The 27,426-nt window shown below is 39.8% G+C and overlaps 1 protein-coding gene across 1 annotated transcript in view; it reads right to left on the reverse strand.

Annotated features, from left to right (window-relative positions):
- LOC122795928 overlaps positions 1–27,426 on the reverse strand; it is a 557,622-nt gene that overhangs the window by 155,976 nt on the left and 374,220 nt on the right. The window contains exon 9 of the mRNA XM_044064409.1: positions 12,862–12,985. Coding sequence (XP_043920344.1) covers positions 12,862–12,985 — 124 coding nt within the window. The remainder of the gene's footprint in view (positions 1–12,861; positions 12,986–27,426) is intronic.

Below are 27,426 nucleotides of genomic sequence, written 5' to 3' on the forward strand. Positions count from 1 at the left end.
GTGTGTAGCCTACAACAGTTATACAAAAACGACTTAAACTGGTATAAAACAAGTGCAAAAACTGTAAAAAGCAGAAGGCAAATGCAATTTAAACTTTTTAAAGCACAGTTTGTGTCTTTCGGCTTTTCCCGGTTAGGGGTCGCCACAGCGGAACTCCGGTCTGCTAATGATTGGTAGTGGATTTTTACGTACCAGGTTGCCAGCCCTGGTGCACAACCTTCAACGAAGGAATGCCCCATTCATGTATGCTTCCACACAGAAGACATTCTAATTCACTTTTTAGGCAGGAAAAGTGACAGAGCAAAAAAACAGAGAAAAAAATACTTAAATCTGGAAAAGTCTCTTGGGTCTCTCTGTTGCCTGTATCACTCTGCAGGACACCATGAGGAGCTGTGCAGAGTTGTATATTGGTACAAAACTGCGCAAATGCGGGTTTTAAAGAAGGGAAATTGAAAGATAGGAATTGACCCAAAACGGCCAATAAGCTACTAGTTTCAGGGCCGAGACCACTCCTCCAGTGACAGATGGGCTACTCAAAGCTCCCCACTCTCACTGGTGAACAGAGAAGCAACACAGGAAACTATACTACAGTCCGGAATTCAGCAAAACCTGAAATCTGGACTAATCTAGTTCAGCAAAGGCGGGAAAAGAGAATTTTTTTGTTTGTTTTTTTCAGGAAACAGCAGAAAAACACACAGAAAACACTGTAAATGCTATAAACAGGCTAGCGCACTTTAGTGTGTTGCCTACAACAGTTATACGATACAAAAACGACTTAAATTGATATAAAACAAGTGCAAAAACTGTAAAAAGCAGAAGGCAAATGCAATTTAAACTTTTTAAAGCACAGATCAGTTAGAAATACAGTTTTTAGGCAGGAAAAGGCAGTCAGAGCAAAAAAACAGAGAAAAAAATACTTAAATCTGGAAAAGTCTCTCTTGGATCTCTCTGTTGCCTATATCACTCTGCAGGACACCACGAGGAGCTGTGCGGAGTTGTATACAACAACAAACTTTTTAAATCACAGATTCACTAAAAAAACTGGCGTTTTAGGCGGAATTAGTTAAGACAGCAAGAAAAGCAGAAAAGTAATACTTTATCACTCCAAAGTCACTCTTTTGTCTCTCTGCTGCTGTAGACTCTGCAGAACACCTGGAAGGCACTTGTTGAGTGGAATACAAGCATAAAAACTGTGCAAATGAGGTTTTTATAGCAGGGAAGTGAAAGAGATAGAAATTAGCCCAAAAAAGCCAATAAACTACTAACTTCTGGGCTAAAACCACTCCACTTCTGATGAAGACCAGATACACTGGTTGAAAGCGCTTAACTTACTTTTCCATCATTTGGCGTTTTTTGGCATCAAGGATTTACGATTATTTTGAGCCTCGTTTGTCCTGTCATATGTACTGTGCTATGTAACGTGCCTTGTTGGATGTACTTGTATCGTGGTTAGTGGCGTTTTTGTGGATTAAACTATTTTTGTTACTCTGACTCCTTGTGACGACTGGTGACCTTTCGCTTATTGGTGAGACCGGAGTTTGTTGCAGTATTGTTGCACTTCACAGTTTCTGAAACCACTCCTCCAGGGACAGATAGCCTGCTCAAAGCTCCCCTCTCTCACAGGTGAACAGAGAAACTTCCTTCTATCCAAGTAAGGTATGGCAACACAGAAACTTGTAACACAGCAATGGATTCAGCAATAACATGAAAACTGGACTATACTTGTTCAGAAAGGCGAGAAACAAGTATATATATATATATATATATATATATATATATATATATATATACATATATATACACACATATATATACACACATATATATATATATATATATATATATATTTTTTTTTTTTTCAGAAAATAGAGCAGATACAATCAAAACAACTCTTTACCCAATTAACCAGTTAAAAAGCTTAAAACTGAGCCCTGTTCCAGCAGTCTTCAATCAGACAAGTTCTAACTATACAGTCCTGCCACTAGGGTACAGAGAAACCTTCTCCAAAAAAGACTGCCTGGATCAGTGCACAAGTTATACAAACAAAGCTAGATCCAGCCGGCCTGAATCTAGTCTATGCTACAGCAAACAAGGCGTACAGATTTCAGAAAGAAACCGTTCAAGTAAGCATGCACAATAAGCCTTTAACCAGAAATTCTCAGCTCAGGGCAGAATCTAGCCTCTCCTCCCACAAGAGTGCAGACCACAAACCTTCTTAATGTAAAATAACTGGCCTGAAGCCCAAGCTCTTAACCTAGAACTAATACACTTTTAGAATAACAGACACTGAGCCTTCAGTCAGCAGTTCCCAACTTAGAAGGATGTATGCTACCTGTCCTGCCACAACAGTGCAGACCACAAACCTTCTTAATGTAAAACAACTGGTTTGAAGCCCAAGTGCTTAAACCAAGGGCCTGAGAATAAGTTACAATTTGATCAGGCTAACCAGCAGTAATAAATGCAGCAAAATAAATTCAATTGAGTACTTTTAAGAAGAAGCAAAAGCAAAATAAGGTAATAAAGTAGGAAGAAACACAAATACAGTAAGGCAGATGAAGTGCAAATTTTAATTTATTTTTTTTTTGAGATAGAGGAAACGGAGCAGATTAAGATACTATAGGGGAATACCCTTCCCAAGTGCTCTATCTGTACACCGCAGAGGAGATGGGACTGGTAGGAGTATCCAAAAAATCAAAATATGATCTCACTGTACTCAGATGAGTGAGCAAAATGACATGGGTCCAGGAGGAGTGTGCAAAAAGAGATTTACAGCAGGGGCGGGCAATTCCAAAGCCACCAAGATTAACACCACAGCTAGAAACAGGGAGGGGGGTGGGGAACTGCAATGAGACAGAGACACAATATTTAGTGAATCAAAGACGCACAAATAAGTGCAGAAAAATATACTTAAATCAGCTTGTGTCCAGTTGATATATGCAGACAAGTCTCAGTAGCCAGCAACTCGCTTACTGTAGGAATTTGCACCCTGTTGTTCCTCCAAACATAAAACTGGCGTGTTGCTATCAGAATGTGAACTGGTCTCCTGCTCATGAATAACAGCTGTTTCTGGCTGTTTGATATGCTGAGGTTGCTGTGTGGTATGCGAGCTGCTCATATCTTGTTGTAACAGCACTAAATTGCTGCACTTCTCATTTCATCCACCACAACAGCCAAACCTTCCACACGTTGGGCAAGTCCTTCTATGAGACCCATAAGCTTATCAAACGGCTGCTGCAGATCTTGGCTTATAATGATTGCGATCGACTTTCCATATTATATGGGCCGCCAACACAAAAATACTACTAAATAACGGTTGTGATTAGACAAACTATGAAAATAAGACTATGGCACTCCAAAATAATATAAGAAAGGCCTTATTTAATAGTGAAGCACTTTTCATTTACATAAAATAACAAACTTCATCAGACAAAGAAGCATTCCATAACTCCTTAAATACATTTAAAATTGGTGCCATTCTAAACACAGGAAATGATGTCATCAGCAATTCAAAATTTCATCCTATTATCATAAAAAATGTGTGTATGAAAATACAAAAAAACATAATTTTTAAAAGATCTGAGAGTATAAGAAATCGTAACAATCAGAATTTGAACAATAATAATAATTTCACTGGTAATCAAGATTTTTCTACACCTTTGAGATGGAACCAAAGGAGGGGGGTATCAATGCCTAGGCAGAGGGAGGAAATACAGTTAATTATTTCAAATGAGGACATTGTTTAAGATACTAATCCTTTGGAGTTTATTAATGTTAGCAATTAATCTGGTAATGCATCAGTGATTTGTTTATAATACTATGAAGAACTTTAAAGTTTATAATTTTTATGGAACCAGTATTAATGAAGAGATAGCTGGTTTATTGAGTAAGGGGTTTACCTTTGTTCCAGTAAAACGGCCACATTTGGCAGAGGTGCTAATTGACCTGAAAATATTTTTAAGAAAGCTTACTTTTAGAATTTTGTTTGTGATAGCACTGATACATATGATTACTATCATGATCCATTATGTATCCATAGCACATTCAACCCTCCATTGCATCCACTGGTTCTAATTTATGAGAAAATGTACGAATTGGACATTAGGCATATTTTTAATGACTACAGAAACATTGTAATGATAATTTATTGATGGATGAAAGAGAATTTGGCATTTCTCACTCAACAGTCATTAAGAATAATGAAACCGGATAAGGGAGGGAGATTGGTGATTATGGATACATTCGATTATAATGAGAGAATTTTTTGTATTTTGGACATGGACACATACCACGAGGTTAGTGGAAATGAATTAAATACAGCTTATAGGAGAATACACATGATGCTTAATGATATGTTCCTTGAAAATAGAATATACATCAATACTTGCAATTATTTAAATATTATCTCTCCTACTATTCCTACCATTTTTGGAGCACCAAAGGTACATAAGAATGAGAACAATCCTCCACTACGTCCGATAGTGGATGGACGTAATTCCATTACTTATGCATGTGCAAAATTTCTTGATAACAGGTTAAAGAAATGTTTAACTAAATCCCCTCAAATTTCTAAATACTCATGGCATTTTCTGTAGTTAATTAGTAAAAAAGAATATTCTGAACAGTGTTTGTTTTTGACAGTGGATATCAAAGATTTATTCTCGGTCATTTCCCATGAGGAAGGGATAGAGGTCATAGAAACGTTTTTAATGGACCAAGTCAGTCAGAGATCAATTTATATATAGGAACAGCAGCAGAAGTCCAAGTAGGAAAAAAGAACAACAGGTATATCCACCAGTTTATTGTATCTCTGACGTCTCGGCCACAGCCTTCAAGGAGTACAAAAGACATATACAAATGCATCTCTATATATACATCTGTCAATAAATCAATCAACTCAATTAACTTACAGATTAAGACAATTAATTAGTTCAGCAGCATTTTCCAATTAAAATCTTCATTCAGACCTCTAGGGCACAGAGGTTTAAACTTAAGAATGTATACAGCTTCCTTATGTAACAGTTGTTGTTTAATATTTGAGTCACCATATTTACAATATTTGATTTGTTCCAATACACAACCTCTTAAACCTTTACTATCACTATTGTGAAAGTTTAAAAAGTGCATAGCCACTGGGCTTTCTGCTTTTTTATTATGAATGTCCCTCATGTTCCAGCAGTCTTTTTTTTTAATAGCCTCTGTTTCACCAATATAAAATTTACCACAAGGGCAACAAAGGGCATAAATTACACCTTCTGAATTACAATGAAAACTCTCATTAACTTTAAAAGAAATATTATTAATGTGTAAAAAAGATAAAGTTACAAACTGACATGTTTGCATCTGCCACACTGGTGTGTTCCCATACTAACTATATGTTTAGGGATGTTAGAAAGGGGAAAACTAAATTTGCTTTTTACTACAAAGTCCTTAATATTTTTTCCTCTTCTACAGGAAAATTGTAAATTTACATTTAACCAAGACTGAACACTGTTAAGGGAACAAAAATATTCCCAAAACTGTGTAAATATTTTAATAAATTCAGATGTAAAACAACCATATGTTGTAACTAAATGTAAACTTTCCTGTTCTCTTTCATTTATCCTATTCACTTGGTCATTGTTATAAATATTATTAAAGAATGAAGACTTAATTTTCTTATTGTTATTACTACAAAATTTATCATAGCATTCAGACAACAAATTATTACTATAGCCTCTATATAAAAAGGAGTCGTAAAGAGATTTAAGTTCTTGGTCAAAAGATTCTCTATTATTACATAGACGAAAAATCCGCAACATCTCACCATATGGCAGAGACCTAATAGTATGTGGAGGATGCCCACTGGTGGCATGAACATATTGTGTGCCACCTACAAATTTCTTATTAACTGAAGAAATAAGACGACTACCATTTTTAATATTTAAAACAATATCCAAAAAAGGCATGTTAGTACCTATCTTCAGTCCATCAAACTGTAAAGAGAATCTATTACAATTTAGGTCCGAAATAAATTGATGAACTTGTGTAGTACCACCTTCTACCAAAAAAATCAAATCATCTACATACCTAAAATACTTAACTACATGTTCATGAAAAAATTGATGTCTGTATATATTTTCTGTTTCAAACAGGCCCATTGCCAAATTAGCATACATGGGGGCAAAAGCTGCCCCCATGGCTGTACCCTGTTTTTGATGGTATAATATGTTATTAAACTCAAAAAAATTGTTATTCAAAGAAAAAGAAAGAAGATCCATAACAAATTTAGTTGCTGGTGATTCTCCCAGAAAAAAAATTACAGATTCTAAACCAAATATATGATTTATATTGGTATATAAGCTTTTAGCATCAACTGTAACCCAATACATTCTATCATTCCAACTAACATTGCTTAGCTTGTCTATCAGATCACATGCATTAGTAATATAGGATGGTAACATTTTAACAAAGGGTGACCAATAGTGATGCAAAAAAATTCCCAGGTTGTGTAAGAAATAATTACGGCCAGAAACAATAGGTCTTCCTGATAATCTAGGTAACTTCTTGTGTATTTTAGGCAGACAATAAAAATATGCCATAGAACATTTATCCACTTGAAACTTATTCTTAATATCTTGGGAATTAAAATAACCTAATCTGATTCCTTTATGTAAAATATTTTTATAAGAACTGATTGCTTCATTATAACATTCCAACTGTACTATTTCATAGATATTTACATCCCTAAGATGCTCCATACACATATCAAAATAATCTGAAGCATTTAACACTACTAACTTGTTACCTTTGTCAGCTGTCTTAAAAACAATTTCATTCTGTTTGCTCAGCGACAACAAGATTTGCCAGTCCTGATATTTAATGTTATATTTGATATTCTTTTTATCATTGATAAACTTGTCATAAGTTACTTCTATAACATGATTCATCAGTTTAATAAAATTAGTAACATCCGTATTTAAAATAAACAGTACAAACTGACTAGATGATGGTACCTTAGTTGTATCAAATTTAAAATAAGCATTAACACAATCATCAGAAGCGCAGGAATAAAAACTGTCAGACGAAGAAGCAACAGAAGAACAGTTATTACAAAAATTCATTTGTTCATTCTGTTCTTGACAATTTATACACGGATCTGTTTCTTAAAAATAATTACATTCAATTCAATGGTAGACATATTCTTCACCAAGTGGGAGTTGCCATGGGTTCACCATGCGGCACTATTTTTGCTAATATTGTTATGGCAGTTTGGGAAGAGCAATTTATTTTTAATAGTGACTTCAGTCAACATGTTATATTTACATTACCTGGATGATATTTTCATTCTATAGAAGGGTAACAAATCCAACTTGCAGCACTCTCATTTATATCAATGGTACAACTTCTTATTTAAAATTTACACATGAGGTTAATGATAATGAGATTAATTTATTTGATGTTAAATTAATTTATTTGATGTTAATTTGAGTAAAGATAGGATGAATAATAGATTCAAAGCCAAAATAGTTAGAAAGCTTACTTACTTGAATTCCTTTCTACATTTCACCAGTGTACATCCAGCAATTAACAAAAAAGCTGTTGTCAAAGGACAGTTTGTCCGGGCCTTCAAAATGGTGAGCTTGGACATGGATTTTGACATAGAATATAATCAACTGATTAATATGTTTAGGAAAAGAGGATATCCTGACCACATATTACATTAATTATATGAAGTAAAAATAAAAAGGCTTGATGGCCATTTTGCACCTATCCTAAATTAAGAAGAAGTTGACCCAATGATAGCAACAAAAATGGATCAATTCGATAGTTCCATAGTGTTTATAACAACTTTCAATACACATTTTTATAAGATAAAAACTATTATGTTGAAAAACTGGACAGTCATTGATGACAATGCACAAATTGGAACAAAACTAGTACAAGGGTTTAAAATGGTAGCAAGGAGAGGTAATAATTTGAAAATTTTACTTGAAAATGGTGAATGAAGGCATGGGAATTATGAATATATGCGACATGTGTAACTATTGTAGGTACATTCACCATGGTCAGTTTTTTGAAATAAAAAGAAAAAGGTATACTATGCAAGGCAAGCATAACTGTAACTCAAAAGGTACTGTCTATGTAGCCTTATGCCATATCTGTTCAGCATGTTATATTGGGAAAACCACCAGAACGTTAAAGGAGAGAATATATGAGCATGTATATGCATTAAGGAAGGAAGCTCTTAATCATTTGGCTAAGCATATACATCAGGTCAAGAAACATGATTTAAAGTTTTGTGTTTTACAGCAGATTGTAGGTAATGATAGGGGTGGCCCATGGGAATTACAACTAGAAAAAGCTGAAATGATTTGGCAGTTAACATTGTATTCGTATGCTTGGCCAGGATTAACGCTCTCTGCAGTATTAATAGTATTCTTAAATTAAAGGTATTAAGCAGATAATAACAATCAATTTGAATGGTATTAAGAACAATAGTTATATGTAGTTAATTCAGACCATCTTGCTTGCATTTATAGTTATATTTTATATACATGTTTGTATAGATATTACATATTTTTTTTGAAATACAGGTTCCAATTTTCATTAGTTTATATATTCATAATATTTAAGCTTAATTTTATACATATATATTAGTATATGAAGGTTATTATTTAAATGTTTTAATTATGTTTTTTGTATTTTTATACACACATTTTTTATGATAATAGGATGAAATTTTGAATTGCTGATGAAGTTTACTATTTTATGTAAATGAAAAGTGCTTCACTATTAAATAAGGCTTTTCCTGTATTATTTTGGACTGCCATCGTCTTATTTTCATAGTTTGTCTAATCATAACTGTTAACTAAAAAAAAGGTGTGTGTGTGTGTTTGTGTGTGTGTTTGTGTGTGTATATGTTTTGTGTGTTTATGTCTGTGTGTGTGTGTTTGTGTGTTTATGTCTGTGTTTGAGTGTATGATGTGCATGTCAGTGAAAGTGAGAGCAAGCGAGCCATTATTTTACACTCACTAATCAAAAAATAATGAAAGAAAGTGTGTATGTGTGTGTGTGTGTGTGTGTGTGTGTGTGTGTGTGTGTGTGTGTGTGTGTGTGTGTGAGAGAGAGTGTATGCGTGTATGAGAGAGAGAGAGAGAGAGAGAGAGAGAGAGCTTGATCTAGCAAAACAGAAAAGTGTATATTTATGTTTGTCTGCATGTGGGCAAGAATGAGTGGATGAAAGCAGAGAGAGAAAGTGTGTGTGTGTGTGTGTGTGTGTGTGTGTGTGTGTGTGTGTGTGTGTGTGTGTGTGCGTCAGAGAGAATGAGAGAGAAAGCGAGAGTGATGTGGTACTGAATACCTGTATGCAAGCAAAGGAGACTGTGCGTGAGAGAGAGAGAGAGATCGAGAGAGAGTGATGATGATCCAGTGTGAGTGAATGTGCGTATGAAAGCGAGACTGTGTGTGTGTGTGTGTGTGTGTGTGTGTGTGTGTGTGTGTGTGTGTGTGTGTGTGTGTGTGTGTATATATATATGGACAAAGCCACAAATAATCTGGGACAAAGGCCCAAAAATAGGGACATATTGCTCTTATAAACTTAGAAAGTTGATAAAACAACAGGTTTTGCATTAGCTTGAAATTTCTGAAGGATATGAAGTCTGAAACTCAAATGACTCCCATTATTTTCTTACTTCAGTTCTCAGTGATTAACCAGTGGTTTGCCAGAAATCCACACATTTTTAGGAGAAACAGACCAAAAATATAAGACAAAAATCTGGACATTCAGTGAAAGTCTGGACATTTGAGGGGTGTGTGTGTGTGTGTGTGTGTGTGTGTGTGTGTGTGTGTGTGTGTGTGTGTGTGTGTGTGTGTGTGTGAGAGAGAGAGAGACAGAGATCCAAAGAGTGAGAGAGAATGAGAGAGTGATGTGTGACTAAATGCATTTATGTAAGCAGAGGAGACTGTGTGTGAGAGGGGAGACAGAGTGAGACCGATCTTGTGTGAGTGAATGTGTGTATGAAAGAAGAGGAGACTGTGTGCGTATATGTATGTGTGTGAAAACAGAAGAGACTGTGTATATATGTATTGGAGAGTGAGACTGGGCTGTATGTAAAACTGTTGTTTCACTTGCTTATTATTTTTTAAGCACTATTATTATTTTTGTATATATGTTTGATGTAAAATTCTTCCTCCAACGCCTTTAACATATAGAACAACAAGTATGAAACATTAGACGGAGGAACTATTTTACATCAAAAATATATTAAAAAAATAAAATAGTACTTAAAAATATACATAAGTAAATAAAACACAATCATTTTACAGAGAGCCAATTGTCTAAGCACAATAATGCCCTCCAGGATGTATGCTAATGTATAATTTATGCCCTTCCACGGGTGCAGAGGCCATCTGCTGGGCATTAATTACTCATTAACACACACCCTGTCAGGCATTATTGCTTGCTTCTCTGTAAGCTCTTAAGGCCTATCAGCCAATTGTATGCATATTTGATGGCAGTGGTACAGATTTGGTTTCTGTAATACTTGCATCTAACATATTTGCTGACAGTAGGAAGATTCAAACCCCACCTATTCATCACAAACTGGTACCCATGGTGTAGAATTAAAGGCTCGTACCTTGTCATTTGCATCATGTTTCACATTACTTGCAGAAAGCATATGATGATTTCATAACTGAATCTCTTGGCAAAGTTAATGTAACTTAAAAATGTGTTTTAAATTCAATTTAATAAAAACAAATTGCAAATTTGCTTCTACAATTTGCCATTACAATATAATTTTTTTCATAGGGTCTTTCTGTATATCAAATCCTTTATAAATATGGAATTATAATTAAACCATTATAAAATTATATGGTTTCAGCAGATGGAATGTGCAGGGTAGCTTGAAGAATACCAGTGGTTTCTCTAGGACTCCACCATCACAAGACCCGTGGTTTCTCTAAGTCTCCACCAGCACAATAAAATTAAAAAACACTATTCTAGCACTGAATCTGAGAGGAGGGTTAAGTTGCTGATTACAGACATATTTGACTTAAGCCTACAGCTTTACTCATACTGTCACGATACCACAAACTCAGACAGAGTCCACAGTAACCGTATCCCCAGTCCTGTTCTTAACCATGTACTTCTGTGGTTGTATTTACAAGAATAAGACCTCTGCTTTCACTTGTTTTATGTTCTTTAGTCCAGTTTCGCACTCCTGAGACAAAGTCCTGATACCATATGCAGCCCTGTACATAGTCTTAATGTTGTGAATGCAGTTACTTTTGCAGGACTATATTGCTTAGAACTGGAGTTTGTTACACATAGGTGGATGCTGTAGACAATGCTCCTTACTACTGTGATACAGACAAATATAAAAGACTTGTTTCTTGACCCACCATGGACAGCTGCTCACACTCAGCATATCGATTCTCAGTTGTCTTAGATGGTGGGTTATTTTAGGTTAGAAGGTCACCAAGGATCTTAATTGTTATCATTCTACTGTTTTGCAACTAAACTAGTAAACTTGTTCTTTTCAGACCTGACTGATATGCCTGATCATCTTTGAACGTTTTAGGGGGTGAAGATTAGAATACACAGGTCAAAGCATGGGTTGCTCAGAACTAAACAGTTGCATAAGAAAAAAGAATAAAAGAAATATGCGTACATCTATATATATTCTGTTACTTTCTTCAGAGCAGCATACAATTACTGTAAAGTACAATTTTCCATGTAATAAAATGATATGAAATTAAGGCTAAGAAAACAAAAAGGTGCAACATCCATTAGAAAAAAATAGCGAGGTGGAATTACTCATATCTTTCTGTTTCCAAGAGAATGAGATGGCATGCAACTACAGGGATAAGCATTCTTAAACTTTCTTATTAAAGCAGCAAGTCTGCAACTGGCGGAGAGTTTGGCAATAAAAACAATGCAATTTATAATTCTTTTACTCAGTAATAATAATTTTTGACAACCTATTTCAAAGGTGTTAGAATGGAAACATTCAATAGCTTTATGTCAGCATATGGAGCATTACAAAAGTCATGGAACTGTAAACGTTGTGTTATTTTCCTGTATTTCTAGGTATAGCAGAGGTGGGATGAAGAGGACAGCTGCCCAAGGCACAAGGTATTCGGAGGCATGAATAGCAGATGGCGATGGTGTGATAATGTAATACCGGCATTCAGAAAGGAATGGCAATAATATATTTGCAGTCACAGCCTAGGGCAGCCTTAAGTGTTTTTTGCATGGTATTTCTATTGTGGCAAGACATTGTTACATTTGGAACAAGTCTGTCACAATTTTAGAACAGAAAACATTTCCCCCCCTTTGATTCTGAACTTAGAGTTGGGAAGGTACCATTCTGAGGAACTAAATAAGGCACCAGATAACCTAACTACACTTCTGTTTCTGGTGGATATGTATGACTTTTGCTTTTTCATTTACAGGAACTGATCATACAGTAATTTGTACAGAATTCCTGCTTGTTGAAAGCCCTTCTCAGCTTTTTCTAAAGTCACATCAGTTTGTTTTATGTGTGACCTTCATTTCAGTTTTATTTCTCCCAATGGTAATATATAAAAAGAGAATATGTTTGTATGTATGTTTCCATTAATTTCCCTTTAGCTCTCAGTTAAAAATTAATAACTAAAATCTGTTTGCTTAGAAACTTTCTTTTGTCTTCTGCAGTTACAGTTTACCCTTGACAGAAAATATTTAAGTGTTCAAATGTCATAAAATGATAACATCCTCTACTTCCATTAATTAACAATGCAAAAGTATAAAGTGAAACCTTGAAAAGTATTTGTAATTGGACAGATAAAGATAGAACAGTAAATCAGGAACTTTTCAGCTGCATTGATAAAATAACATACCAGTCTGATTTGATATTTCTCTTTTTGAACACGAGATGCAGTCGAAACAGCATATTGGCTCTCCTTGACGAGCTGCTTTACGATACCCTGGGAGGCAGCTTTCACTACAGACAGAGCGAGGTGTCTGGAAACAAAATATGTATCCGTCATTGCAGTGTACTGGGTGCTCATACACAGATGCACAGAGACACAGACACAGACACACACACACACACACACACACACACACACACACACTGATGTTAATATAATTTGTGCTGCTGTGAGATTTATAATCTCTTAATTCCAAGTTTTTGAAAAATACACATTAAACAACTAAAAAAAATAGCACCTCATTAAGGATTCCATATAGTCAGGGAGCAATACATAATACAACAATGTATTTGCTAAGAAAAGTAGACATCATAATCAATAAATTGGGAGATTACTAAATGAACAGTTTTGCCATGAAACATATATCCAATCCTTCTTAAATATAAACTACATATCCATCCACCCACAACTCCTTTTTTCCCATTTTGCAGATGGGGTTGGGGTGTCACTTCAGCTGTGACAATCATCTAGAGCCAAGGTTTACACCACCAGGGTGGCTAGCCCTACCACATTAGTTCGTCCACACATTTGCACGCACACTCACACATATGACCAATTTAGAGTGGCCAGTCCATCTACTGCTTGTCTTTGGAATGTGGGAGGAAACCAGAGCATTCAAAGGTAACCCATGGAGAACATACAGACTCTGCACAAAAGGCACCCCAGATGAGAATCAAACCGGGGAACATCTTACTGTGATGCTACAATGCTATATGCCACACTATATAAACTACATATGTTAATCAATAAAAATATCACACTGACCAGTTGTCTATGAATTCTTTCTGCCATCAGTATCTTTGCAGTGTACTTATCATTAAAGATCTTTTTAAATGAATCACACAGCCTAATAAACTGTAGGATAAGGTTGTGCTGTCAAAAGACAATAGTATTATCATTTTAACTGGCAAAGGAACCAAGGTATTGGGAGCAAATAACTAAAGAAGGAAAGTTAACAGAATGAGAAGAGGCCAATAATTTTTTTGGACTGCAGGTTAGAGATTGCCTTCCCTATCAAGGATTGATATCAGAGTAAAGGCAAAGAGAAAGAAATTGGGGAATCCAAAACGAAAGACCAGCACTGATAGACTTTTTAGAAGAATCTAGAACAGAAGCTGCCATTAAAAAAGGAATAATTAGTAGAGCATATGAAATATTGCATGATGACTATAAGAATCAAACAGATGGTTAGGAAGGGTTGGGAAGAGAAACTAGTAAGCATATATATGGGTCTACCTGAGTTAGTAGAAACGCTAGAAGACCGACAAGCGAATCGCGAGGCCCAGAAGATCGACAAGTCAGAAGACCGATGCGACGGATGAAAACACCGACGCCGAGGATGCCGACATGGGAAAAGGCTGTGTAAGTATGTGGTAGTGACGGACGTTTGGGTGCGAGTAAGGTAAGTGTGGATATTGACGGTGTGTGGGGATAGGGGTGGGTTAAGTGAGTTAGGGTCAGTGCGCGGGTCAGGTAAGTGTGTGGTAGTGATTGTGTTTGGGTTAGGGGCGGGTTAAGTGAGTTAGGGTTAGGGAGCGGGTCAGGTAAGTGTGCGGTAGTGATTGTGTTTGGGTTAGGGGGGGGTTAAGTGAGTTAGGGTTAGGGAGCGGGTCAGGTAAGTGTGCGGTAGTGATTGTGTTGGGGTTAGGGGCGGGTTAAGTGAGTTAGGGTTAGGGAGCGGGTCAGGTAAGTGTGCGGTAGTGATTGTGTTGGGGTTAGGGGCGGGTTAAGTGAGTTAGGGTTAGGGAGCGGGTCAGATAATTGTGAGGTAGTGATTGTGTTTGGGTTAGGGGCGGGTTAAGTGAGTTAGGGTTAGGGCGCGGGTAAGCTGAGTATGCGATAGTGACGGACCTTAGGGTTAGGGTTTGGGTTAGGGTTGTAGATAGTTGTGTATGTGAGGTTTAGTGTGGGTTTGTAGGGATTTTGGTGTGCTTGTATTGTGTGTGTGGTTTTTGGACAGGGATTTTGTTTGTTGATTGTTGTGATTGTGGTGTGTGCAGTGTATGAGGTTTCGTGTTTGTGTACCGTCGGTTATTTCATTGTCGGGCATGTGGGGTTTCGTGTTTTTGCACTGTCGGTTATGTGGTTTCGGTGATTGCATTGTCGGTCTTCTGGCGTGTCGATTATGTCAGGTAGAACCATATATAGACATAAACATATAGACAGTAGTCACAAAAAGCTGCATACACCACTGATCTGGTCAAAGATTCAACAAGAGGAAAGTTATGCTCCACGATTTTCAGAAAACCAACTTATTGCAATTCATTACTGCACTTTTCTAGTTTCCACCCTTATAAACAAAAACGCTCCATCATCAAAGGACAGGTGGTCAGAGCAGTGAGAATGTGCAGTACTTACACAGCTTTTCAAAAGGAATGTAATTTCTTGAGAGATCTATTTACCAACAGAGGGTACCCAGTAACCCTTGTTGACATGATCATTGAAGAAGTTGACACCAAAAGATCCACTGGCTTCTACAAGCCACTTTTGGATGAAAACATGCAAATGGATGTACCCGTTATGTCATCTGATATTGTAGAAGGTGGGAACGAAATCGAAATCTACAACAGATTAGATAAAAGAATAGTGAAGAAGGGGGACAAGAAATTTCCAACTAGCTTCATTTCTACCTTCAACATGGAATCTAAATTAATATGGTCTTCCATTTGTAAGAACTGGTACCTCATCAATAGTGACTCTTTCTTATAGAACAAGCTAGGGGCTTGCCCAAGAGTAGTCTATAGAAGAGGTACCAATATAAAGGAAATCCTACAAAGGAACCACTCTATGAACTCCTTTACTAGGTACAAGGGCTCTGCTAGCTGTGGCTCATGTAACTGGTGTGGGCTAGTAAAATCAGGTGAAACATTTACCATCAGAAATAAAGATACACAATCCACCACAAAATCAATTGTGAGACCAGATCAGTGGTGTATGCAGCTTTTGCGACTACTGCCCCGGATTCTATATAGGCAAAACCGACCGGAAATTCCGGGAGCGGATCTACCAACACAACTACGCAATTAGAACCGGTAAAATGGACAGTGCCTTATCAAAACACATTTCCAGAAATCCTGGCCATAAATTTCATTTTATGGCCATTGACCACATACCACCTAGCATCAGAGGTGGTCCACTTACACTGATGCTAGAATTTAGAGAATTGGAATGGCAAATAAGGCTCGATGCATTCAGTGACCCAGGTTTAAATGAGAACTGCAACATAGCAGCAATCCTAAAGTTAAAAAGTTACACGAGATAGTATTTTCAGAATATGTTTGTTTATACTTTCATAATTTTCATAACACTGATTTATATGTATATTTCACTAGACAAGTCTACTATTTCTTTAGTGTGATCTAGTGAAAGAATTTTAAGTCACAAAAGAAGTTATTTTACATTAGTTGCAAGTTAGAATATATATATATATATATATATCCATACAACTTGACAACTTTTAATTTTATAATTCATTTAAATCTAAAGTAGATTTCAATTTTCAATTTTTAATATGAAGGTTGTAACATTGTGCTTATAACTTGATGTTTTTTATTTTAATGTTGATGTAAACGCTAGATTTTATTTTGCTGATTGTGAATTTAAAGTGAAATAGCACATTAGAGGAAGTGATGTCATTGCCACACCTCTGATTTCCTCTTAAATATTTGGCGCTAATATTCACTTTGTTTGTTCTGAAGAAGCTGCAACTCTTTTTTGGCAGCGAAAACGCTACTGGATTTTAATAAAGCTGCGTTCAACTTACCATTGGACTTGGAGTTTTGGTGCTATTTCTGACTGCCTTGCCTCCTGCTTTTGTTTTTGGTTGTTTTGCTTCACTTCAACAGTTTCTCTTATATATATATATATATATATATATATATATATATCCTAAATATGCAACAAAATCTAAAAGATTTAGGATTTTTGCTTGTAAATGTTTACATAAATATTTTTATACCCCAAGTAGTCTACAGCACCTGTTGGAGTTCTTACAGGGAAAAAAGGGGTACTCATGAACATATTTTCTGGGAGTGTGGTGGATTGGCGGACTTTAAGAATTCTCTGTGGGATGCACTGTCGGAGATGTTGGGTGGGCAGATTGGTGTGAAGAGGGAGATGTTTTTTTTCTGAGGTATGATCCAGAATTGGAATTGTCTGGACTTAAGGCCTTGCTGTGTCTAATTACGACGGCTGACAAAGTAATTACTAGAAAAAGGAAATCAAACTCTGAACCAACTGTATTAGAAGTAGTGAATATAGTAACAGAGCTAAAACAACTGGAATTGAGGTCTTTAGAAAAGGGTAGGAGCAAACTACGTAGGAAAAAATGGGCATTGTGGAACAAGGCATAGAGGGGAAGAATGAGTTTTAAAAGAAGGCAGGACTTAAATGAGTTATGTAATGTTTGACTGAAAATGATTGGGTAGATTATAAGTCATGTACAATGTTTGCAACTGGGCGTGTATCAGTATGGATTGTGATATAAATGCTTGCAAATAGGATTGTCTCAGTGTGGTTTGTTTTCATGTATATAAATGTATGATTGTTTACGTCATAAGTGATAGTTTAATAAATATGTTTCTTGTTTAAAAAAAGGCAGGAACTGAATAATTTATGTAATGTTGCTTAGGTTATATGATGTATAGCAATATATATGGCGTATAATGTTTGTTAATGTTAATTTGTCAATACAGTTTGATTACTTTTGTGTAACTGCAAATTTGCCTATATCACTGCAAATTTGCCTTTATCACAAGTGATAATTCAATAAAGGTTTTCAAAAAGACAAAAGGTTGTGCCCCTCAACCTAAGCTCCTAAGGCAAAACAGCTTGCCCAATATATTAATCATAGGTGACTCAATAGTGAGGCACACTCATGTCCCACTCACTAGGCTGAATAAGGATAAAGTAACAGTCACCTGTCTATCAGGTGCCAGAAACCGACACAACACACACACTCAGGTCACTCCACAATGAGTACAAGTATGACTATGTCACTGTCCATGTGGGTGTGAATGACCTAAGATGCACCTCACTGGACTACATGGAGAGACATGGAGGAACTCTCGGATTATGGGGTCCAGGCAGGTATGACCTTAGCCCAGAGCAGCATCCTACCGTCACCCAGAATGATACCGTAGTACAAGCAGAAAATGATTGACCAACAATTGGCTAAGTTTCTGGTGTCATTCTAAGGGGATCCAGTATCTGTCTGCTTGGGGTGACATGATTAACAAAAAACTGAAGAAAAGAACATTCTGTAAACAAGCACCAACACTTTACTCAGCTCGATGAAGAAATAAGCATAAAAAGCCGCTCTTATTCACTTTAATACCAAAACAAAATAAAATTAAGCACTTTTCGTTTGGGAAATATCCAAACTTCTTCAGATGTAGAGCAAAAACAAAAACAGTCAGTCAGCCCAGCAAGAATCCACTCTATATCTTAAAGAGTTCATTGATTAATTGCCTGCATGTGGTTCACAGCACTCATTTGAAATTACACATCACAGTTGCAATGTTTTACTAAAAAGACCAAAATGAACCTAAAAACTTCAAAACGTTACAAATATCATGACCCAATGAAAATATTACGTTTGCTAAAACTAAAGAAAGAAAAGTATATGTGCATATGTAATGAACACCCATTCCTAACTTAATTACTATGCAATGTTATGAAAACATAATTAATACAAAACAAGGTATATAAAAGCATGATATAAAAAATGTAAATTCAGGACTTCATTATTTCGTATAAATACTTTGTCAATAAAATAAAATAAATAACCAACCATCCAACTGAATAGCATGTAACAATACCTAGGAAATTACTTAAAAACATTTTTACCTAAGCAAGCTTTTTAATTTTAATATACTTGCTAAGGAATAAATGTCATTGATACCTGGGGGGGGCACAGGAGTTTAGTAACAGCTGCCATTTCAATTCATGTTCTTCGAGGTGTAACTTAATGTTACTGTCTAAATACCTCACATTCTCATGTGCAGCAACTTTTAGTTATGTACTTACCATAACGATAGATGTATGTGATCCATCTCGCCTACATTCATAACTGATGGGCTCAGAGCAGAGAATCGGCTCCGACTCGGCCGATACACTAGCACAAAGTCTCTCATTGGCTGGGCCAACCCCCTTATCCCAGGATGCACCACGCCCAAACCCCCAGATCTTGTTTGCCCCATAACAACTCACTCACATGAGCCACTCCAACTGTACAATAGTGTTTCCTCCAGATCCAACAGGTAGGGGGAAGGAGGGCGGGTACGTACGAATGTAGGAGAGATGGATCACATACATCTATCGTTATGGTAAGTACATAACTAAAAGATGTAATGCGATCCTATCTCGCCTACATTCATAACTGATGGGACAGCGTCCCTAGCACCTAGATCCTGGGAGGCTCACTGGAAAACACTCCTGAGCACTGTGGAACCAAAGGACACCCGACCTCTAGAGGCCACGTGCAGTTTGTAATGAGAAATAAAGGTATGTGGAGAAGCCCAAGTGGCCGCTGCACATATCTCATCCACCGAAAGTCTGGCGTGGAAGGCCACTGAAGTAGCCATAGCCCTAGCAGAATGCGCTCTAACTGGAAATGGAAGGTCCCTTCCTGTTGATGCAGAAATAAATAAAACACAATCCCTAATCCACCTAGCAATAGTGGTCTTAGTTACTGCTTTGCCAATCCTGTTATCTGCAAAGGCTACAAACAACTGGTCTTATTTCCTCTGCTGCTGTGTCCTATCCAAGTAAAACCTCAGTTGTCTATGCACATCCAACTGATGAAGTCTTATTCTGCCTTATTGGAAAATTTTGGAAAGAAAACTGGTAGCTCTATAGATTGCTACAGACAAAGAGCAGAAGAAACTTTCGGAAGAAATGACAGGTTTAGTCTTCGAGATACTCTATCCTTGTGAAAGATCAGATAAGGGGGCTTAACAGAGAGGGCTTGAAGCGGCTCCTAAAACAACATTCAAATCACATGGCAAAACAGGTTGCGACACCGGGGGGGCGAAGCAACCAAGCTCCCTTAAGAAAGGCCTTACACAACTTATGACTCATGAGTGAAGGCTCAAAGGCAACATGATAATTAGAAATCGCTGCCAATTGGACTTTAAGCGTGGAGACAGCGAAACCCTGTCTAAAAAGAGTTGCCAAAAAATCTAATACTGCGGACACCGGGGCTGTCAGAGGGTCATGGTTGTGCTGCTGGGCCCAAATGGCTAACCTTTTCCATTTATTAGAATATATCTCCTTAGTGGAAGCTCTGTGAGAAGACAGAATCCGGACCTCCTCAGGCGAAAGGATATGTTGTCTGACTAAGGTCGGAAGTGGAGCAGCCAAGCCGTTAGCTTGAGAGTTCGCAGTGATGGATAGGCCTGACCTGACTGAAGAGTCAGGAGGTCTGGAACTGGGTCCAGAATCCAAGGATCCTTCACTGCATACTTCCGAAGGAAAGGAAACCAAACTTGGTGGGGCCAGTGTGGTGCGATCAAAATCATGTTGTTTCTCAAGCAGATTGCCTTCTGAATTACCTTTGGCAGTAGTGGGACCAGCGGGAAGGCGTAGAGCAGACCGGAGGGCCAATTGTGGACTAGAGCGTCCCTGGGGGGGGGAATCAGGGAGAAGAAATTGCTGCACTTCGCGTTCCAGGGGCTGGCGAAAAGGTCACAACAGGGAAAACCCCACTTGGAGAAGATCCGAGCCGCTACTCGGTCGTTCAGGAACCACTCGTGAGGCATCAGAATAACTCTGCTCAGCCGGTCTGCTATCACATTGGACTTCCCCAGAATGTGTGTTGCCACTAGAAATCTCTGGGAAGCGATCGCCCAGTTCCAAACTCTCATGGCTTCTCTGCAGAGGATAAGACCTGGTTCCTCCCTGCTTGTTCAGGTACCATACTACCGCCATATTGTCTGAGAAGATTGCGATGGTACCCTTGGGAAGAGAGCTGTGAAGTGCCTGTAACGCTAGAAGCACTGCCCTCATCTCCAGGACATTGATGTGTAAGTTGGTTTCGTGATCCTGCCATGTGCCTTGAACCGTCCTGTCCAGATAATGCCCCCCCCCCATCTGGGAGGCGTCCGTGGTCACTTTGGCAATGGGGGAGGGGGGGCAGAAGAGTCGCCCCTGGTTCAGGTTGGAGGGGAGGAGCCACCAACAAAGATCTCGCCAGCAGGTATCCGTAATGAGAATCGGGTGGACAAGGGAAGATCTTGGTACGACCACTGGGTCGACAGGAGCCATTGGAGAATTCGCATGTGTAATCTTGCCAGAGGGACCAGAAGAATGGCGGCTGCCATCGACCCCAAAAGCTGAAGGACCATCCTGGCTGGGGCTTTGCTTCGGGGTAGTAAGGCTAGGACTTGGTTCTGTAGTATCTTTATCCTCTCTGTTGGAAGGAATGCTCGCATCTCGACAGAGTCTAGCTCTGCGCCTATAAAGGCAACACGCTGTGATGGCAGCAAAACAGACTTTTCCCAGTTGAATGTAATTCCTAATAGATGTCCCAATTCGATGGTAGCACTCACGGCTTGAATAAGAAGATGCCTTGAATAAGAAGATGCCTGGTGAGGGCGGTGAGGAGCCAGTCGTCTAGATACAGAAACACCTGGAATCCCAGATGTCTCAGGTGAGCAGTCACCACTGCCAGACATTTGGTAAACACCCTGGGAGCTGTGGTGAGACCAAAGGGCAGGGCTCGGAACTGGAAGTGACTGGTTCCTAGGCAGAAGTGTAAATGTATCCTGGACGCCCAGTTTATCTTGATGTGATAATAGGTGTCCTTGAGATCGATGGAGCACATCCATACTCCTTTTTCCAGCAATGGGAAAATGTATTGCAACGTGACCATCCAGAACTTGGACTTCTTTACGAAGCGGTTTAGGTGGCTGAGGTCCAGAATGGGTCTCAAGTCCCCTGTTCTTTTCGGCACCCAAAATAACTGAGTAAGTTCCTAATCCGGTCTGGTCTGCAGGGACTGGCTGGATGACTCCCTTTCCGAGCAGCTTTGCGACCTCTATGGCTGCTTGATCCCGTTGACTGGGTGGCACGTCCGGGATTTTCCTTGACGGTGGAGGGGGACAGATAAAGGGAATGGTGTAACCTCTGGCAATGATACGAAGCACCCACTGATCCCGAGTGATGGAACCCCAGGCCCTTGGATGCTCCAAAAATCGACCCCCGACTGGCTCCGGAGACGCACAGTCAGGCAATCCCTCAGAGACGCTGGAAGGAGGAACCACGAAAGGATTCCCGGTCTCCTGTGTTGCGGGGGCCTCCGCCGCCTCTAGGGCGACGTCTTCCAGAATAATTCGCCCCTCCTCTGCCTCTGGAAGGGGGGTTACTCTGATGAGCAGGGAAAGACTTTTGGGACTTTCTGAACCACATCTTTCCTCCCCTCTGCGCCTTGGGATAAGGTCTCGAAGGGAGCGAAAAACGGGCCCCAACGGCAGACAAAGTCTTACCCTCCTGCTCACATCTAGTGAGTGTGTCTTTCACCTTGGGTCCAAAGAGAGAGGATCCGTCGAATGGAGCGTCTGTGAAAGAAGACTTGAAAGTCTCCGCAAAGTGACAAGCGCATCCAGGCTTGCCTCCTAAGGGCTACGCCCGAACTCACTGCCCTACTCACCCCTTCGGCTGCATACGATATGAGCCTCATGGATGAGTTAACAATCGACGAAAGGGTAGACAGCTGGCCATTGACAGACTGCGTCAACGCCTCAGGCACGTTACCCGACAGGGTATCTCCCAACTCCTTTATGAGATCCATTTGGAGCCTCGTAAAATGACAAATAATTCAGCGACTGCAGGGTAAAGGTCGCTGAAGTCAGGGTACGCTTCCCGTATCTATCCATGCTCCTGGACTCCTTGTTAGGAGGATGGATAGACGTAGATGCCTCTGTCACATCCTGCTGGGTGGCAGACGCCACCACCATAGCATCCACTGGAACTCCCTTGGTTAGAGACTCCTTGCCAGGGGGTGCGGATAAAAATTTGTTGGGGCGAGAAGGAACTGGCTCCACAGAATCAGGGTGCTCCCACACCCTTCGACAAATAAGGTCCAGTAATTCATCGAAGGGTGGAGACACCCAGGAGGAGGAAGGTTGGGCTCCGAAGGCCTTGAGGAAGACAGACTCCTCCGCGGAAGGGGTTTTGAACGGCCAGTAGCCCCTCTGTCTCAAGATCTCCAGGACATCAGAGAACGAGACATCATCAGAGGATGACTTCGGGGACCCTTCCGCATCATCAAGGTTGGTGTTCTAGGTGACAGACTCATCTGGGGAGTCTATGTGCTTCCTCTTGCACAGCTTTTTCCTGGGGGGCTCTTCAGGCAAAGACTCTGAAGGCTCCTCGGAAACAGGGGGACCACACATGGAGGGAGCCGCGCTGTCCGAAGACAGGGGGGCACCAGAAGCTCTAGTCGCCATGTCTAGGGAAGGAGTTGCAGATTCCGGTGAAGTCACTAGAGATTTGTCTAGCGCACTCCTCATAGCCTCGAAGGCGGGTCCACCAGAATCTGAAGAAAGGCCCGCCTGCGAGACCATGACCGGTGTCGGGGTCCTCCTAGCCGAAGCGCCAAGGGGGAGACTCCGGGCCGAAACCAGAAGCCCCGACAAATCCCCCTCGGGCTCGGCTGAGGACACCCGAAAACCGAAACCCCTGGAAGGAACAGAAAAGGTTGGAGCTGAAGATGGTGCCGACAGACTAGCAGTGGGTCTCGGAACAGACTCAGGAACCTCACCTGACTCTGCGAACTCCATCTCCGACGACACCAGGGTTGTCGGAGGAGGAAGAAACGGATAAGACAGGTGACTGGAGGAGCCTCTGGACCACCCTATCTAAATCCGAATCTGAAACCTGGAGGACCTGGAGGAAATAGACGGGGGGGGGGCGAGAAACTCGTTCTACCGGCTCTGAGGCAATGCTGGAATGTCGACTCCTAATCGGCTCCAGAAGGATCAGAGCCAAGGAAGACTCTACTAGAACAGAGACCTCCTTCGGCACTGACAGTTCAGGAGCCGACGAAACAGACCCTGGAGCCGAAACACTCACCTGCGGCTCCGAGACCAATGGAGCAGAGGAAAACCCAGATTGGAATTCTTTATCCTGCGGCTCCGAGACCAATGGAGCAGAGGAAGAAGACCCAGACATAGATCCTCTATCCTGTGGCTCCGAGATCAGTGGAGCCGAGGAAGAGGACAAAGATTTAGTTCTTTTTTCAGGCGGCTCCGACGGACTTGTCGGAGCCGAAGACTTCTTTTTCTTCGATTTCGAAGAGAGAGAAGAAGATATAGCTTCCTCAAAGGCTGGTTTTATTAAACCTTTCAGGATCAACTTATTTTTTCTCTCCTGTAGAACAAGAGAGGAGAAGGCATGGCAAACACTGCAAGATTCTTGCAAGTGTTTAGCCCCTAAGCAATAAACACAGATGGTATGGCCATCTGTTAACGACATTTTATAGCCACATTTCGAACATTTTTTAAAGCCCGATGGCTTATTCTCTTTTTCTTTGCCAAACATGACCACAAAGCACTCAAAACACAAGGAGGGAAGGGAGGGAAGAGCTCTAACTGAAACGCTCGACAAGAAATAGGGCAAAGGCCCCAACTCAAACGGGCCTAGCCCGCCAAACAGAAGGAATTACACAACAACCAAAAACAAACACAGCCAATCACAGGGTAGTACAGAAGAAGATAGCTATTAAAATATCTGTTTGGTTATAAAATTTTTAAGCTAAGAGCAAAAACGACCCAAAAAGGTCAAAAAAGGAAGGGTACTTAGCCACAGCCAAGTCGAGACCACGTCGTTACTTCAGAAGCGGCAAACGAGATCTGGGGGTTTGGGCGTGGTGCATCCTGGGATAAGGGGGTTGGCCCAGCCAATGAGAGACTTCGTGCTAGTGTATCGGCAGAGTCGGAGCCGATTCTCGGCTCCGAGCCCATCAGCTATGAATGTAGGTGAGATAGGATCGCATTACATCCTGTGTTATAACTCTAAATTTAAAACCATGGCTGTGGTTATCCTTATAGTGCCTAGCTAGAGATTATCCATTTTTTGTTTACTAATAGCATAGATGTGTTCATAAATCCTGTCACACAATCTACGATCGGTCCTACCGACCGAGAAAGCTGGACAGGCGTTGCACTGTGCAAGGTATACCACTGACCTGGAATTACAATTGAACTTGCCCTTAGTATAAAAGTTGTAGTTCCTTACTCAAAATTTTTTACCTGTTTCAATATAAATACAACATCTGCATGCATCACACCTGCACATTCCCACGTGCCTATTGGGTGGTTTTATGGTAGTTTCCATCAACTTCTTTAGGGTCTGTCCCTTCCTATATGTGATTGTCGGAGATTCTCCTAATTTAGCAGAAATCTCCTTATCCACTGAGAATAGGTGCCAGTATTTTTTAACTATTGACCTAATCTCCTCAGCCTCAGGGCTGTATGTAAAAACAAATGAAATTGAGAAGGTCTTGTTCTGATGATTCCTTCCTTCCCCTAGTTCATTAACCACATTTGTAAGGAGAGGAGTCGAGGTGCCTATATTAAATGGTTCATTTGTGGAACAGTTGTTCAAAATAGGTTTATATACACCCTGGGACCTTTTTGACTGGACTTCATTTATAATACCCACCAAGAATTTGGAAGGGTAACCCCTGTTAAGGAACATATTCCTAAGATTTAAACATTCCTATTGAAAGTCAACTTCACTAGAAACCATCAGAGCTGCTCGAACCAATTGTCCCTTAACAGATTTTTTTCTGTTGTAAAGGGTGTGCACTAGAGAAATGCAAAAAAAGAGTTTGAATATGTGCTCCTTCTATAAATCTTTGCAGTGTATTTTGATTCCTGAGTGTTTTTTTGTAAGTTCCACATCCAAGTAATGGACTGAGGATTGCTGGTAATCCCTGGAAAACCTCAGAAACTCAAATGAACTGTTGAAAAAATCAGCAATGTTGGTAGCCAGGCTCATATCACCATCGATAATCATAAAAATATCGTCCAGGAATCTAGTATAAAAAATGTTTTTCATTCATTGACTAGTAAATACATAATTTGATTCCCAAGAGGCCATAACCAAATTTGCAAAACTAGCTCCACAGGGGGACCCCATTGTCACTCCTATCCTTTGAAGGTAAAACTTGTCATTAAACAGAATGCAATTGTTTTTCAAGATGATCCACAAGAGGTCCTCAATAAGCCATAATTCATTTTCTGTAGCTCCCCTGGACCTAATAAAGTCCAGTACCCATTCAACCCCCCTCAACCTAAGCTCTTAAGGCAAAACAGCTTGCCCAATATATTAATCATAGGTGACTCGATAGTGAGGCACATTGATGTCCCACTCACTAGGCTGAATAAGGAGAAAGTAACAGTCACCTGTCTATCAGATGCCAGAAACTGACACAACACATGCACTCAGGTCACTCCACAACAAGTACAAGTATGACTATGTCACTGTCCATGTGGGTGTGAATGACCTGAGACGCACCTCACTGGACTACATGAAAAGAGACATGGAGGAGCTCTCGGATTATGGGGTCCAGGCAGGTATGACCTTAGCCTTGAGCAGCATCCTACCGTAGCCCAGAATGATACCGTAGTACAAGTAGAAAATGACTGACCAACAATTGACTAAGTTTCTGGTGTCATTCTAAGGGGATCCAGTATCTGTCTGCTTAGGATGACAGAGATGACCTGCATCTGTCACCCCTAGGTTTCCAAATACTGGCTAAGGCTCTTGCCACCCCTATAGTGCCTTTTTAGGCAATGTTCCAAAGACCAAATTACCGCAGCAACAGCTATAAATAAATGCAATCTGAGGGTCATGCTGCTCAATGCTAAAAGTCTAAATCTCAAAATGCACTTGCTTGAAGCACTATAGACATTTGTGCTGTAATAGAGACCTGGTTTAAAGCAGCAAAAAGTACCCCTGTGTTACCAGGCTACAACTCATTCCACACCTTTTGGCCCCAGAACATGGACTGAAGCTCCAAAGGCAGTGGTGTCTCAATATTCATAAAGGATATGCACACCTCCAGACTAGTAGCCCAGCATAATGCATCTGAGATACTTCAGGTACAACTAACATTGGGTAAGAAGGCAATTCAGACTGTACCCTGCTATAGGTTCCCAACCATGTCCCAAAACTCTCACTCCACGTCCCTAAGCACCCTGGAAACTATTAGGGTCCAACCGAGCAATCTCATACTAGGTGACTTCAACTACCCCTCCATCAACTGGGAAAACTACTCATGCACCAATACATTGGCCCAACTCTTCCTGGAATTCATCAATCCCAATGCCTTGGACCAGCTCATTCTTACCCCCACTAAAGGAAGCAACATCCTTGACCTGGTTATTACTAACATGGGCAACCGTTGCTCTATACCAATATTCAATTTCTCCCTGGTTAGATCCGAACACAAACTAATCACCATGG

Source organism: Protopterus annectens, chromosome 2.part2 (assembly GCF_019279795.1).
Source record: "Protopterus annectens isolate FY-2018-M chromosome 2.part2, PAN1.0, whole genome shotgun sequence".
Lineage (NCBI taxonomy): Eukaryota > Metazoa > Chordata > Ceratodontiformes > Protopteridae > Protopterus > Protopterus annectens.